This window comes from Sebastes umbrosus, chromosome 18 (genome assembly GCF_015220745.1).
Source record: "Sebastes umbrosus isolate fSebUmb1 chromosome 18, fSebUmb1.pri, whole genome shotgun sequence".
Classification (NCBI taxonomy): Eukaryota; Metazoa; Chordata; class Actinopteri; order Perciformes; family Sebastidae; genus Sebastes; species Sebastes umbrosus.
The window spans coordinates 11,013,211-11,027,523 of NC_051286.1; the positions used below are offsets into that span (position 1 = coordinate 11,013,211).

Here is a 14,313-nt window from a genome sequence, read left to right on the forward strand (position 1 = left end):
GAATCCTACGTCAGGTCACGTTGGAAAATAACATTTTGATGCTAAAACATACTTTAACCAAAATTTGAATACACAAGGAACACCACTGGGAAGCTACAGAATGATATAAAAAAAAATAATGAACCTGCCCTTTAATTTTGTGTTACAGAAATAGATCTTTTTCTGCTCTCGACCCCTAAAACTTACAGTGTCTGGCGGCCCTCAGGTTCAGAAACTGAAATAGCAGCATACAGTTTTCAACCTTTTGAAGGTCCCATCTTTGAACTGAAATGTCTCCCTGCTGACCCAGTTGAGCCCCGAGCAGCAGTGGAACGCCAGGCAGCAGCACGGGGCTTTAAATCACCAGATAACACACATCCTTTTAAGTCTTTGCGGTTTTCCTAACACACACGTGACACACGCAGCTCGTTGCCTGCTGGGAAACCTCCGATACAATAAGGTCACCTGCGCTTGCAGGCGGGGTTTGGCCGAGTTACACGACACCAGGGGCCTTTGTGCTGCAGGCACAGGCACACATTCAAAACCGTTTCTAAACACACACACACACACACACAATACTGTATGCACACACTCGGATAAATGTGAGGTTTTGTGAGGTTGGCTTTGAACTGCGAGGATACACATTGCCTCTAGTCAGTGCTTTAGTGGCTTTGTTAAGGATTGGGTGTAGTGGTTTGTATCAAAGGTTGCTCTCCTTTCTCCTCCCCTCCTCTTTGTTCAGCTCCTTTTGGTTCTCTGTGAAACTCAAAATTCATATCGTGTGCGGAGGAAATGTGGTGCGCACATGCGATGTGTGTTTTGCATTTGCATCCTGCAGCTTAGTTTGCATCGATTGTGGTGTAAAATGACAAAACGTCCGTGTGGAAATTGTTGTATTTTGCATGCATGTGTTGGAGCTTTGCCCACCTTTTCCCCCATATCCTCCCTCTTAACTTCCTCCCCCACTCGAGGCTGTCGGTTCATGGGGTCAGTGTGCGTATGTGTATGTTATTTAGGGTTAAAAAGGTCTATGGTGGTTGTCAAAAGAGAGCAGGAAACTCATATTCCCAAGAGTCGGGATAAATAGTGGGAGTGAGGTTCAGTTTTTGTGGTTTTGGCCTGTCACCCCTGATCGATGTCTCGCCCTCTCCTGCTCTTCTTTTCCTCCCCTCTTCAGGAGGCAGAGGTGAGGGAAAGAGGGAGATGGAGAGGAAGATAGAGGTAGAGGGATTTAGCTCTGAGATAACAATGTCCAAAGTAGGTTAGGAAAACACTGAACAGAGCTTAGGAGCTGTACTTAATAACCCTCTACTCTGCAGACCACCCAGCCCTGGAAGACCACACTTACATGGCAAGACAGCTAATTCTTCACGTGCATTTAGCTTTTCTTCACCCCTTTTAATGACGGTTCCAGTGAGTGCACAGAGGATGGATTGCACTGATTGTATCCGTGTGAATAGAGCTTTTAACATGACAGTTTACCCACACTGAGGAGCCGCTGGACAGCATCTATTATCAGCACCGTCCCATACGAGCTGGTCCTGCAGCCCCCGTTTCAGTAATCCCTTGGCCCCGTGCTGCTTCCTGCAGTGGAAGAGGGTGTGACAGCCTTAACGCAAATATTTACCCAGACTCCCCTGGGCTCACCTGTGTTTCATCTGTCAGCGGCGTTGTGTTATGGTCCACACATGCATGCACTCATACTCTGCCCGCCTGTGTGTGTGAACTGTATGTGGATTTAGGTTACTCACAGTACATGGAAGGAGTACTCAGATCTTTTACTTAAGTAAACATAGGAATAACATAGTGTAAAAATACTCCATTACAAGTAAAAGGGCTGAATTCAAAATGCTATTTAAGTAAAAGTACAGAAGTGTTATCAGCAAAATGTACTTAAAGTATCAAAAGTAACAGTCACTATGCAGAACGGCTCCTTTCACAGTGTTATTTTATTATTATAGAATATTTATTATACTGTTTTTATCTCTAACGAATACATGTAAGAGCATTTTTAATGTTGTAGTTCATCAATGTGGAGCCAAGTATATATACTTTGTATTGTCATATCATACATATTTTTTATCAAAAAAGTAATGAGATGAAAAGTGTCAAATAGTGCAGTAAAAAGTACAATATTTCCCTCTGAGAGTGGAAGTAGAAAGTAGCAAACAATTTAAATACTCAAGAGAAGTTCAAGTATGTCAAAATTGTACTTAAGTACAGTACTTGAGTAAATGTACTTAGTTACATTCCACTACGGAGTAAATGTACTGTAAGTACCACGTGGTTTGTCGCTTGGTGCAACAATGAATATGTGAATATTCAACTTATGCAACTTAAGAAAAAACATACAAATCGACAAAAGAAAAGCAAAAAAAGAAAACATCTTCTCCAAATACAGAAAAGTGTTGCAAAAACAATAAGCACAACCACATGCAATAAACACTACAAAATATAGAAATGCACTGCAAAAACAGAAAACACAGCTAAATACAGGAAACACGTGGGAAAGACAGGAAACACAACTAAATACAGAAAGTCTCACAAAACACAATGGAAATTACAAAACATCAGAAGTTTCCCGGGGGGATACTAAAAACAATGAATACGCCTGTTATATTTAGTGTCCCCATGGAAACCGCTGTTGTTTTGGGACTTGTTTCTGTCGGTTGTGTCACTTTGCAGCGTTTCTGTTTTGTGCGTTTTCTTCATGTGTTTTTGTTTTTCTCTATTTGCATGTCTCTCCTCAAGCTGCAGTGTGTTGATCTCTCCGGGCCGCCATGCATTGATGTGTGAGAACATTGTCTGGGTGTTTGTTAGTTCTGCGTGATCACCCTTCCTCGGCTCGATCAGTGTGCGTAATGAGGCCGATCCGTCACCCACAAACAACCTCAAAGACTCTGAGACCTGGAACGCATCGCCAGGAATTTGGAAACAAACTTGGAACATCACTTGACTTTTCAGAAACATTGAAAATGAATGAGATTTGGATGTTTACACTCGTTTTTGTCCGGAGGAATGACTTCCTACTTGCGGTGCAGAGTGAGGGATATGTTTGGTGTGTTCTTTGAGAGGAGGTTAATGGTTAACACCAGAAAATATCAAGTTTGTACATGTTCCGTCTGATGCCTGGCAGGGAGTGTACCTGGAGGTGTGTGTGGATGTGAACGCTGCCCATTGTTGAGCTCAGTCAGGCTTTGGCTGAGTGTGACGAGTGAAGGGGTCAGGCCGAGTCAGATCCGTGACCCCGTGGCTAATAAAGCATCACATTACACATAACCTCCGATGGTCAACAAGATCTAAACATGACCCTTTGACGTGACCCACCAACATGCCCGTTAGTCTTAACTCAAATCCGCAAAACCCCAAATCTTGGCCTAAAGCTCTCGTATAACCTTTAAACCCTAAACATCCAAGACGGCTGTCATCTGTCAACTCTTTGATTTAGCTGAGATTAGTTATCTCTTTCTCTTATGTTTGCTTATCCAAACACATTTTAATAGACTGTTCATGCTCATCTATTATAGTAATAACCATAATGACGGCTAAATACATAAAACATTACCAGCAGACTGGAAATTAGACAAACAGACTGAGAGCGAGCAGGGAGAGTCTGTCTCTCCTCTTTGGTCTCTTATAAACACACACGAGTGTTGTGTGTGCTGAAATCATCAGTGTGGGTGTGCGTTCAGGGCAGCCTGGTACTTTTCTGTGTTGTAATGTCTGCCCTGCCCAGCTGCAGACTGCGGTCTGGATTGTAAACTGTTACTGAGCTGCTGCCACCGTGACGCTTCCTCCATCCTGAACCCCTGAATAAAATGACATTGAGATCATTTTTGTGGATGAGTGTGCACCGGTGTCCTTCCTGTTTTGTCTGATTTATTGACTCGAGACTGTAATGACACGGTGCGGAGTGCAAACAACACATGCGACACAATAATGACAGAATAATTGCACCTGTAAAGTGCAACAAAAACGGCTTCCCTGCCTGCAGCGGTCGTGTCTAATCAGCATGCTGCCTGGACAGAGAGAAGAAGCTTTGCAAGCGTTAAAGCAATCAGTGCCTCTGCTGTTGGCTACTGGTCTATCTGTCTTTCTCTCCCCACCTCTCACTTTCTATCTGCAGGGCACACTGAGACCTGAGGCTGCTGTTTAATCAGCACTCCTCACTAACGGCCGTGATAAGAGCCAGAGAGTCGTCTGACTCCGGGATTCATTTACACTAAACCAGATGACCTGTGTTGTCTCCTTATCAAGCTGTTTACACTAAACAACAATACAGGGATCAGGCAGTGCGTTACACTAATTGGCTGTCTTTACCTACATTACACCGGGCTTTGTTTTCCAATTAAAACTGAAATTCTCTACATTGCTGGGTAATTCAACCCCAAACAATGGAAAGTAGGCATAAAGGCTCAAAAAGTAAAAAAAAAAAAAAAAAATCTGTGCAACCACAACATGTGTCCTTCAGCTGTGTATCAGGATTTAGCTTCAGAACATAACAGAACAGAGTCTTCGTCACGCGGCTATCCGGCCAAAGTGGTGCAAAGTAGAGTCAAGTGGTCCAAGAGAGTGGCGGGCTTTGAAAGCTACTGAGGTGAAGTCTGTAGGAGTCACAGTGTGAGTGGTCTGTCAAAATCAAGTGTGTCATCAAATCAAATCACATCAAATGACCACGTCGTCTCTCCTTCTCTCTGCAGGACTACTTGGAGTGCATCAGTAATCAGTCTCGTCTGGCCCTGAGCTCTGAGGATAAAGTCTCTCTGTTCGGCAACATCCAGGACATCTACCACTTTAACAGGTACAACACGCTCACAGAGCCAGAGACTTGAGAGCTGGACTTAATGCTTGCGAGCGTTCATATCACAGGACAACTCAAGATAGTTGGATGATTACAGTGCTGGGCGAGTGAAGGGTTGAAAATACTGTGCCTTGACAATAAAACACTATATCCATTACAGTTATATTGGCTTTAATCACCTTTAACCGTGGACTTTGGCTGACTTGAGGTACTATATCAATATTTCCTTGATTGTCAGACACTTCCATGCTATGAAGCACCAGGTCACATGTATCAGAGATTCCAGAAACATCAGTTTTGAAAGAAAAGATATTCAATTGTAAAGTTTTTAGCTTTTTTTATTTTTTATCCTTGAACAAAAATAAACAAGATAGCAACAGACAGACTTTGCATTACCACATAGCTTCAGTATTTCATTATTAGGCCTCTCCATTTAAAGGACAGTCGTATGCTCAGTACTTCTTAAACACATGTATTTTCGCCAAAATCTTTAGCATGTTTTGGTATAGTTTTGTTGTTGTTAAATTTGGCCTCCATTTACTTCAATTCATCAGGGATTTACTCCGTTTTTGGACATTTTTTGATTCTCCATTTACTGTAGGGGCATGCGAGAAAAAAGAAATTGAGAAAAACGACTAAGTGATACACAAATGGTCATTTTAAGGGTGAAGTATTCCTTTAAACTCGCTTATGCAAAAAAACTGTATCAACACGTTCAGTAAATGGTCAAAACCCAGACATGTTTAGTGAAAAACACTGATCTTAACTTTCAGAAAGGAAACTAAAAACAGCTCTGGCTGCACATAAATAAACAGACAGACTCTTGTCTCTGTCAGGATCAACAAACAATGTCCTGCAAATAGTGAAACTGTGCCGAGCCACCTGTTAATGTCTGGGAAGGGCGTTGTTGTGGCGGTCAGGTGTGTGTGTTTGTGTGTGTGTAATAAGTCTGCATATCTGTCCCCTCTGGCACCGCTCTAAACCATGTGTGTTTGTGTGTTTGTGTGTCCAGACGCGATGGCTAGTTGAGAATCATGGTGGTCTGGAGACACAAACATGCACACACTCTTCCACCGCACCTATTCATTCCTCAGCTGTCACGCGCAGACAAACTGGCCAGTAAAAGGAAGCATAAAAGCAGTTTAAAGCGGTAACAATGACCTCATGCTTCAGCCATGAAACAATAACTCCCAACAGTGGACTTTTTTTTTTTTTTTCCACAGTGTGCACTTTACACACACGTACACAGCTACACACAGCTACACACAGGAGAGCTGCCCGTTTGAATTCATGGAAGTTTCTCGTTTGTTCAGAGCCGAGTGCCCTAAGCCCTAATTTCTGTCTCTGACTCTTGCTCCTGAAAAACTGTCTGGAACAATAAACCATGGGAGAGGAGTTTATATTCTTGTGTGTTAAAGACGCAGGAAATTACGTGTGCATGTTTTCACATCAAATATTAATTTCTTTGAGCTCTGTGTTTGTTTCAGGGATCTTCTTCATGATCTCGAGAAGTGCAACGCCGACCCCGTGGCCATCGCAGAGTGCTTCGTATCCAAGGTAAAGATAGTCGCCTCTCTGCCCCCTTTTCAGTCCACCTTCTCCCCCCGTCCATCTCTCTTTTGTGGAAAGTAACTAAGTACATTTATTCAAGTACACTATTTAAATACTTGTACTTAATCTGAGTATATCTGTTTTATGTTGCTTTATACTTCCATTTCACCACATTTCAGAGGCAAATATTGTCCTTTTTACTCCACTACATTTATTTAACAGCTATAGTTACATTATAGTTAAAACTGTTCGAAACCCAAACAATGAACATTATGCAATATTTCACAAAACGCATAAGGATTAGAGAATATTTTTGAAAATGAATACAAATTTGTGAAACAGAACCTTGTTTTTTATTCTTTTCTAAACATTTTTGGGTCAGTATAAAAAAATCTAATATTATATAATATTCACAGCAGCATTTTATAGTAAATACTTTTACTTTTGATACTCAAAGTACATTTTGCTGATAGTTTTTTGTACTTTAAAGCATCTTTTTTCAGCCACCGACCCCTTACAAGATAGAGAATATATCGCCTCATGTATGTCCCTCGGAATAATTTGACATATAGCCTATTTTATACACTTATATAGTCTTAATTATGTGAAAGAACAACACAAGAGAATTGTACAAGAAAGATATTAGACATGAATTAAACATATTTTTAGATTTTCTATGAGTTATGGATTTGTTAGATTAGAACAAAATTTACGAAACAAACTTTAGATTAAAAATTGAAATATGAAATATTAGTAAAAAAATATATATCATGATTTAAATTAAAGAATCTGAAAACTTTTCAGGGACCCCACTTTGACGAATCGCTGCTTTAAAGTAGGATTTCGAATGACCTTTCCTAGTGATAGGAGTGAACTAGAAGTATTGTTGTATTGGTACTTCTGAGTACTTCTGTCTCTCTGTCTATAAACACACTCCTCCTCCTCCTCAGCTCGTTGAAACTTGTCTAACAGCTGGTTCAAACACACACACACAGGCACACTCAGACGCAGACACAGAACAGAAAATGAAAAACAGGCGATGCACTATTATAAGTGATAAGTTGACAAAAATCTGGTGGACGCTGCATGAAGTCAGTGAGGTTTATTGAGGCCAGTAGCGTCGTTTCGGTTGGTTGGAATGTGAGTTTAAGTGCACGAGGAGGGCCGGGAGGAAGGACAACTCCAGAGGAATTTTAAGGGCCGTCCAAATATATAATCACCTTTTTTTTTTTTCTTTTTTTTTTTTACAAGAAAGGGGGATAATAGCAGTGCTATCAAGAAAAAGTAGACTCAGCAACTCAAAGTATCACTGGTCCCTCTGTCTGCAGCTTTTATTCAAAACATGTTAGCATGATTATGTCCCATGATAATGTGCTGCATTCCTGCACTTCCTCTAAAACACTTTACATTCCCTCCCTTACCCGACTGCAATTACTCCCAATACCACAGAGCAACTGTGTGACCATATATATATATATATATATAAAAAACAAGTCAGCGTCACCGACTCCCTAAATACAGCAGCTGTTGTTTAGACGAACCACAGCACCACTCTGCATAATTAACTGGGATCCATAAACAAACCAGCGTGATGACATCTTGTTACTGACTGATTAATGTTACAGCGTGACGAACTGATCTCAGATGATCCCCTAATACGGACAACCTATAGTTGACTTCTATTCTGTAGCCAGTACAGCATTAATTATAAAACAGTTAAACATCCTTACAGCCAGGGGTTAAATTGGGTCAAAGCCAGCTGAAACTCCACCTCTTGAAGTCCTAATCTGATAATTTGTCTCTCCTGAGACTGGTACTCGTACTGCAGATGTCCATTAAAACGATTGAAAGTATCCCTCATGTTTTACTGGAAGAGCTCCTGACTTGCTGCTCCAGGTCCTATCTAACACCTATTTAATGTTAATTAGCATTAATACAGTTTAGCTACAGTGCTCAGGTTTAATCTGGTGCATATATGCTGGGCAGGATTTACCCAGCGGGCAACTCTGGGTCTGAAAAGTGAAGTGCCTTAAACTTGCATTCTCTCTAATAGCCAGCAGGGGGCGACTCCTCTGGTTGCAGAAAGAAGTCTGATTGTATAGAAGTCTATGAGAAAATGAGCCTACTTCTCACTTGATTTATTACCTCAGTAAACATTGTAAACATGAGTTTATGGTCTCAATCGCTAGTTTCAAGTCTTCTTCAATACAGCATGATGTTCATTTAGTAAATTATGGTCCCATTTAGAGTCAAATAGACCATAAAGCAGGGGATGTTTTAGGGCGTGGCTACCTTGAGATTGAGAGGTCGCTACCACGGCATTGTCCAGTCTGTGTTTTCGTCTTACATCTTTAACCCTTTCAGTGTGTTTTCGGTTCATGAAAGTTAATCCTAACCTTTTTGGTCGCCCTAAAAATGTCTCATTCAGCGTTCGGTTGTACTTAGCTCCACCCTCTTGTGTCACTCTTGGTTGCAAATAACCGAGATGGCGACGGTCAAAATACCAACTTTTAGGCTTCAAAACTGCAGTCCACAAACTAATGGGTGACGTCACGCTGACTACGTCCATTTCTTATCTACAGTCTATGGATTTAACCCAAAAATAGTGAATTTGATTTAACCAGATTCAACCTAAAACAGACATTTATTATAGTCCATACAGATTCCACCAAACCACTATTACACAACCCGAGGTTTGCTTCATGAAGACATGTTTCCTTTGCGGTTGAAAGTTCATTCTTGACCTTGGAAATAGTTGGCAAAATCATCTCACCACAAGGTCCATTAGTAGCTTTCTGGAGACTCTGCGGATGAAATTTTGGCATTTCTCTGATGTTCTGAGCACTTTAAAGACTTCTCGTCCATGTTGGCTTAAAAACTGGGATTTAAAGTGCATTTTTCATTTGGAAATAACACAATAAGTCCTTTTAAATACTAAGAAAAAATTGGAAATGTAGCCATCTACAATCATACCACAACCGGGCAAACTTCATCTGCTGAGGAAGATCGTCTGATTCGATCCAAAGCTCAAGAGCTGCTACTAATGGACCACGTCTCCATGCTTAAATATCCCTAGTGATTCATTAGATTCCCTTATATATTCATATTAGTAATGAACATACAGTAGTTGTTGGTGGTGAAAGCTGTCTTTAGGCTTCTATTTGTAGGTTTAATACAGTTGTATGAGGGCTTGGTCTTCAGCCAGACCACCGCCTGGAAAGATTTAGTCACCACTGACCATCACACCCTTTACATTGAGACATACAAGTGTGTGTGTGTGTGTGTGTGTGTGTGTGTGTGTTTGTGCGTGTGTTTGTGTGTGTGGCTTCATCATTTCACAGGCTGACTTCTGGTAAAAGGGTTTAACCAGAATAGTAACCAGAGTTCTTTTGTGTTGCTGAAGGTTAGTCATGGTTGCTACAGTAAGACCCATAACAACCACAAAACCTCTCTTTCACTATCAGCTGTGAAATGCACACTCACACACACTCGCAAACACACACACACACACACACACACACACACGCACACGCTTGCACACACACACACTCTCAGCTAATACTTTTCTAGTCTGAACAGCCAAAGATCACAACCCAGCTCAGTGTTTGAAGAAGAGACAGATCTCGTTGTAAATCTCTGCCTCTCTCTCTCAGATAATTGGCTATCTCTCCTCGTGTTCCTCTCCGTTCCCCTAAATCCTCGCTGTGCTATGTGATGAGTAAGCCTTTAACGCATTTTATGGGTTGCTACATGCTGACTGGAACACAGAGGGCACAATTACAACAAGATCTTTAGCTCCTCGGTGTTGAGCTGATGACTCAATGCGACCGGTCCGGTCTCGACAAAAACTGCTGATTTACGAGCATCTCTTTAAAAATGATCAGCGGGTGCTGATGCAACTCGACCTTTTCTTGTTTCGCTGAGTAGTGATTAGCAGCCGCCGCTCAGAAAAAGTAAAAAACCTTCCTATAGTCTGTAATTTGTATCTTGATACTCTGGGAATGGATATTTTTCATCATGTTATAGGAGCCAGAACTCTCACATGCAGCATTTGGATATGATGATTATATGATTTAGCTTGTATATATATTTTCCAAAAGGAAAGTATATTATAGATCGGAGCTATTTCGGGGTCTGCTGGTTTCCCGGTTGGGTTCAAAGAGTGTGTCAGCTTTAATGACAAAGTGCGCAGACGTGCATGCTCGGCACAAATTTGTGCCCCATAGAAGCATTTATGTATCTTGCGGTCTCTCGTCCACGGTCGAGAGGGGGATATTAAGAGTGTGTATTAGGAGTGTGTGTCGTCAGGAATCGATGGTGGCACATCTGGTTGTGTTTAGGCCTGGTCTGTGTGGCGGCAGACTGCTGGAGACGAGGAGGAGAGCTCTTCAATTTAGGACGATTCCCACGGAGCACCTCGGGCTAACAAATCATGAGAGTCTGAGCGTGCGTGTGTGTGTTTTTATGTTCGGTATATTTTGGTGGGACGGTGTTTCTGTTCCTGTAGGTAGCTTGAATTGTTCGCCGTGGCTTGAATAGGAATGTATATTTAATCTACAGCAAGAAACATAACATTCACTCACACAAACAGTGTATGCATACTGAAGGTTTACTATGAATCGTGTGTGTGTGCACATTATGCACCATCTGTCATCTGCCCTGTGTGTTTATGATGGTGCTTCCTGATGGCTGTCCACATCCTGCGACCCCCCGAAGTGTTTATGGACACAAATAGAGTTCAATTAGACGCTCACGTTATGCAACAGAAAGGGGTTCATCTCCGGGCCTCCAGGAGAGCACGAAGAACAGAAAAGGCTGTAAGAAGAGTTAGAAACATATCCAGAAAAGGATCGGATCAGATCAGGAGAAAGAGCGAACGACATGGAGAGCAAAGTTTCTGAGAGCTTCGAGCTTTGATAAGTCACGCCGTCTCTGATGTCTTTTGATGTTCAGGCATGCAAGGTGGGAAAAGTGTCAATTAAAGGGGCGGCGATGAAGTATGAGGGGATATATAATCCGAGCGCTCTGGGCCGTCGGGATCAACAGAGACTTAAAGGCCAGGACGCAGGCTAATCATAAGCTACGGGGTTGACTTTCAATTAGTAGCGTAGACCGGCGGAGAGAGGACGCCTTGTCTGTGGGCTCGGAGTGTGTCGAGCCGTAAACATTAAATAAAACAGGGACAGTCATCAAAAAATGCACTGCAAGTACAACCAGAGAGGCAGACAAGGATGGTTAATCTTGACCTCAAACATTCAGTACCAGTGGCTTTGTATGTTTTAGTCCGTTGTTTATAAGGCACATATACTTTATATGACAACTAATCACTTTGCAGACTGTGCTGCTGTGTTCTAGAAATTGAAACCAAACTTTCTTGTTCCAGGCGTCCATTGTTTCAAATCATTTTCATATGAGATGAAGATTTATTAGCAGCTTTGGTTGTATAATCCAGCTTTGTGAACATCAAGTCTGCTTTAAATTTTGTCAAATTAATGTTATTGTTATGAGGATCAATCTGCAGTTAAACTGCATTACAAAGCAACAATAGTGTAACATGGACAGAAACTAATGTAGACCTGATGTTCACTGTGATGTAATCAGTCATCAGTCTGCTGATAGAATTTCTCAGCACACAGAAATGAACGGAAACCAATGACTGTCTGGAATGGTAAAGAAAAAAAACCATTAAAAAGTGTAAGCTTTATAGCATGCATGATCAGCAATAGAAATGATCAAGTTTATTCATGTAGCATCAGAACAAAATGCTTTATAGGGAAAAAACTAAAAATACACATACAGTCAGACAGACATGAGAATAAGAAATCATAAAATAACCACGTACAAACATGCTTATGTACTACATATACCGACCTGCATACACACATAAAAACACACTTGCAAACAAATTACCCAAATAAAATAATTATTTTTTAAAAAGCCTTATGATAAAAAATGCTTTTCCAGGATGTGATTTAAAAGAGGATCCTGATTTTATAAATCTGAGCTTGTCGGGCTGTTTGAGAGTTGTGGTGCCCTAACCGGAAGAGCTCCTTATGAAGTACACAAAGTACATGATTTGTTGTTAAAGAGCAGCTGTAAAGGTACAGTGTGTAGGATTTAATCATGTGTATATATACATACTACATCCTGTTTACATTCAGCTTATCCATTTGAAATACTGCCTTCCACAAATTGATATTTACATACTACTACTTGCACTATATTATGTCCTTGATTCTTATTTTGCTTTTATTTGTGTGATTTTCCTTTTTATGTACAGTATGTACATTTTTCATGAGCATTGTTGAAGGGTACCTGAGACCCATGATTTCCATTGCCAACCACTGCTTGCTGTAATTGTTGTGCGTATGAATACGAATAAAGAAACTTGAAACTTGAGCAAAACTTGCAAACATAGGGGCCTTTAATTATTGTTATGCTGAATTATGCTGAGCCAAAAATCACAACACAATGCTGTCAGAAAAGCATCCTCATGATGGTGAATATTATAGTTGCCAGCATTGTGACTGTGAGCGTGTTAGAATACTGACAAGTTAACATACAAACACCCATAAATGTGACGTGACATCACCTTTTCTTCTCTTGAGTCTTCAGTTATTTCCTGTCATTTAAATGCATCAACTAATTTGTCCTTGTTGTGTTTTACAGAGTGAAGAATTCCACATTTATACTCAGTACTGCACCAACTACCCACGGTAAGACGGCAACCACTCTGTGTGTTTATGTCTGCTTAACAACCGTCTACTGTACGTCTTCTCGTTGTCATCCTATCCGGTTCTCACCTCCACATACCGTCTTCCCAGCGTCTCACGTAGCTCCATTGTGTACGTCGATCAATGCGTTACCTCTCTCCCCTCCCTGACGAGCTGACACGCTCCATAGAAGTCACCTCGGCAGGAGTCAAAGTGTCTACCTTCGGTTGTGCCTCGGGGTCTCTCCGCCTCCCTCCCTCCATCGTGCCCCATTTCCTCCATTCTTTTATTCGCTGCCTATTGACAGAGTTACAGCTCACACTGACAGACGGGGTATTATAGTTGTCACCTCATCATACCCAACGCTGTTAATGTTTTAATACGCTTTGTGATGGTGTGGTCCCGAGGGAGGAATAATGTTTGGGTTTTTTTGTATTCTGTGTGTGAAACGTGAAGCATGCCAAGATACACTGCACCAACCGAACACACCCTCTCCTCTGGCTACTATTTTTCTTTTCAGCGTGTGATCAGAAAGGCACGTGGGGGAAGAAACTATTTACGAGCTAATGACGACTAATTGAATGTTGATTGTGTGTGTGTTTGTGACAGTGTGTGTGTGTGTGAGGGGGCTATTGTCAGCTGTTTGAGATAGACCTTCTCCTACATCCACACCACAGCTGGTGACCCCAACCAAGGTCACACACGACAGACACACACACACACACACACGGGAGACACTCACACACACACACATACACACACACACACACTGCAGATGTATCACGGTCATGCTGTGCTCTACGGTCGGGTTTCCTCCAGAACAATGTGAGGCCTGTGTTGGGCTCCACTGGAATTTAGACATGCAGACATGCACGTGCATGCGCGCTCACACATAGAAAGAAAGTTTTGGGCAATTCACAACTGTCATTCTCTGTCTTTTTCCACTGTGCATATTTATGCAGACACACACACATACAGCCTCCATTTGTTTGTGAAAAAGGCTCTTTCTTCTCCAGTAGGTCACACAGACACAAACCAGCTCCAGTTACCAGCACATTCAGGTCTCATAGTTCGTGTCTACAGGATCCGTCCTGTCCACGCTTCCCATTCATTGTCTGTGTAAACAGCTGTGCAATGCATTCTGGTAGCGTTCCGTTTAGAGAGACGGACCCTCACGTTGCCCGCTCCTCATTTGCATGAAGTTGAGTTAAGGGCTACTTTATGCAAATCAGGGGCATCCGGCGTGACTCACCACCTCTGGAAACTTTT

General features: G+C 41.7%; 1 protein-coding gene across 3 annotated transcripts in view; it reads left to right on the plus strand.

Annotated features, from left to right (window-relative positions):
* The window catches only part of LOC119476604 (pleckstrin homology domain-containing family G member 1), a 71,821-nt gene that overhangs the window by 45,718 nt on the left and 11,790 nt on the right, over nt 1-14,313 (plus strand). For all 3 annotated transcript variants that reach the window (XM_037750001.1, XM_037750004.1, XM_037750002.1), the window contains exons 3-5: nt 4,680-4,780; nt 6,268-6,337; nt 13,001-13,047. In XM_037750001.1, coding sequence (XP_037605929.1) covers nt 4,680-4,780; nt 6,268-6,337; nt 13,001-13,047 — 218 coding nt within the window. The remainder of the gene's footprint in view (nt 1-4,679; nt 4,781-6,267; nt 6,338-13,000; nt 13,048-14,313) is intronic.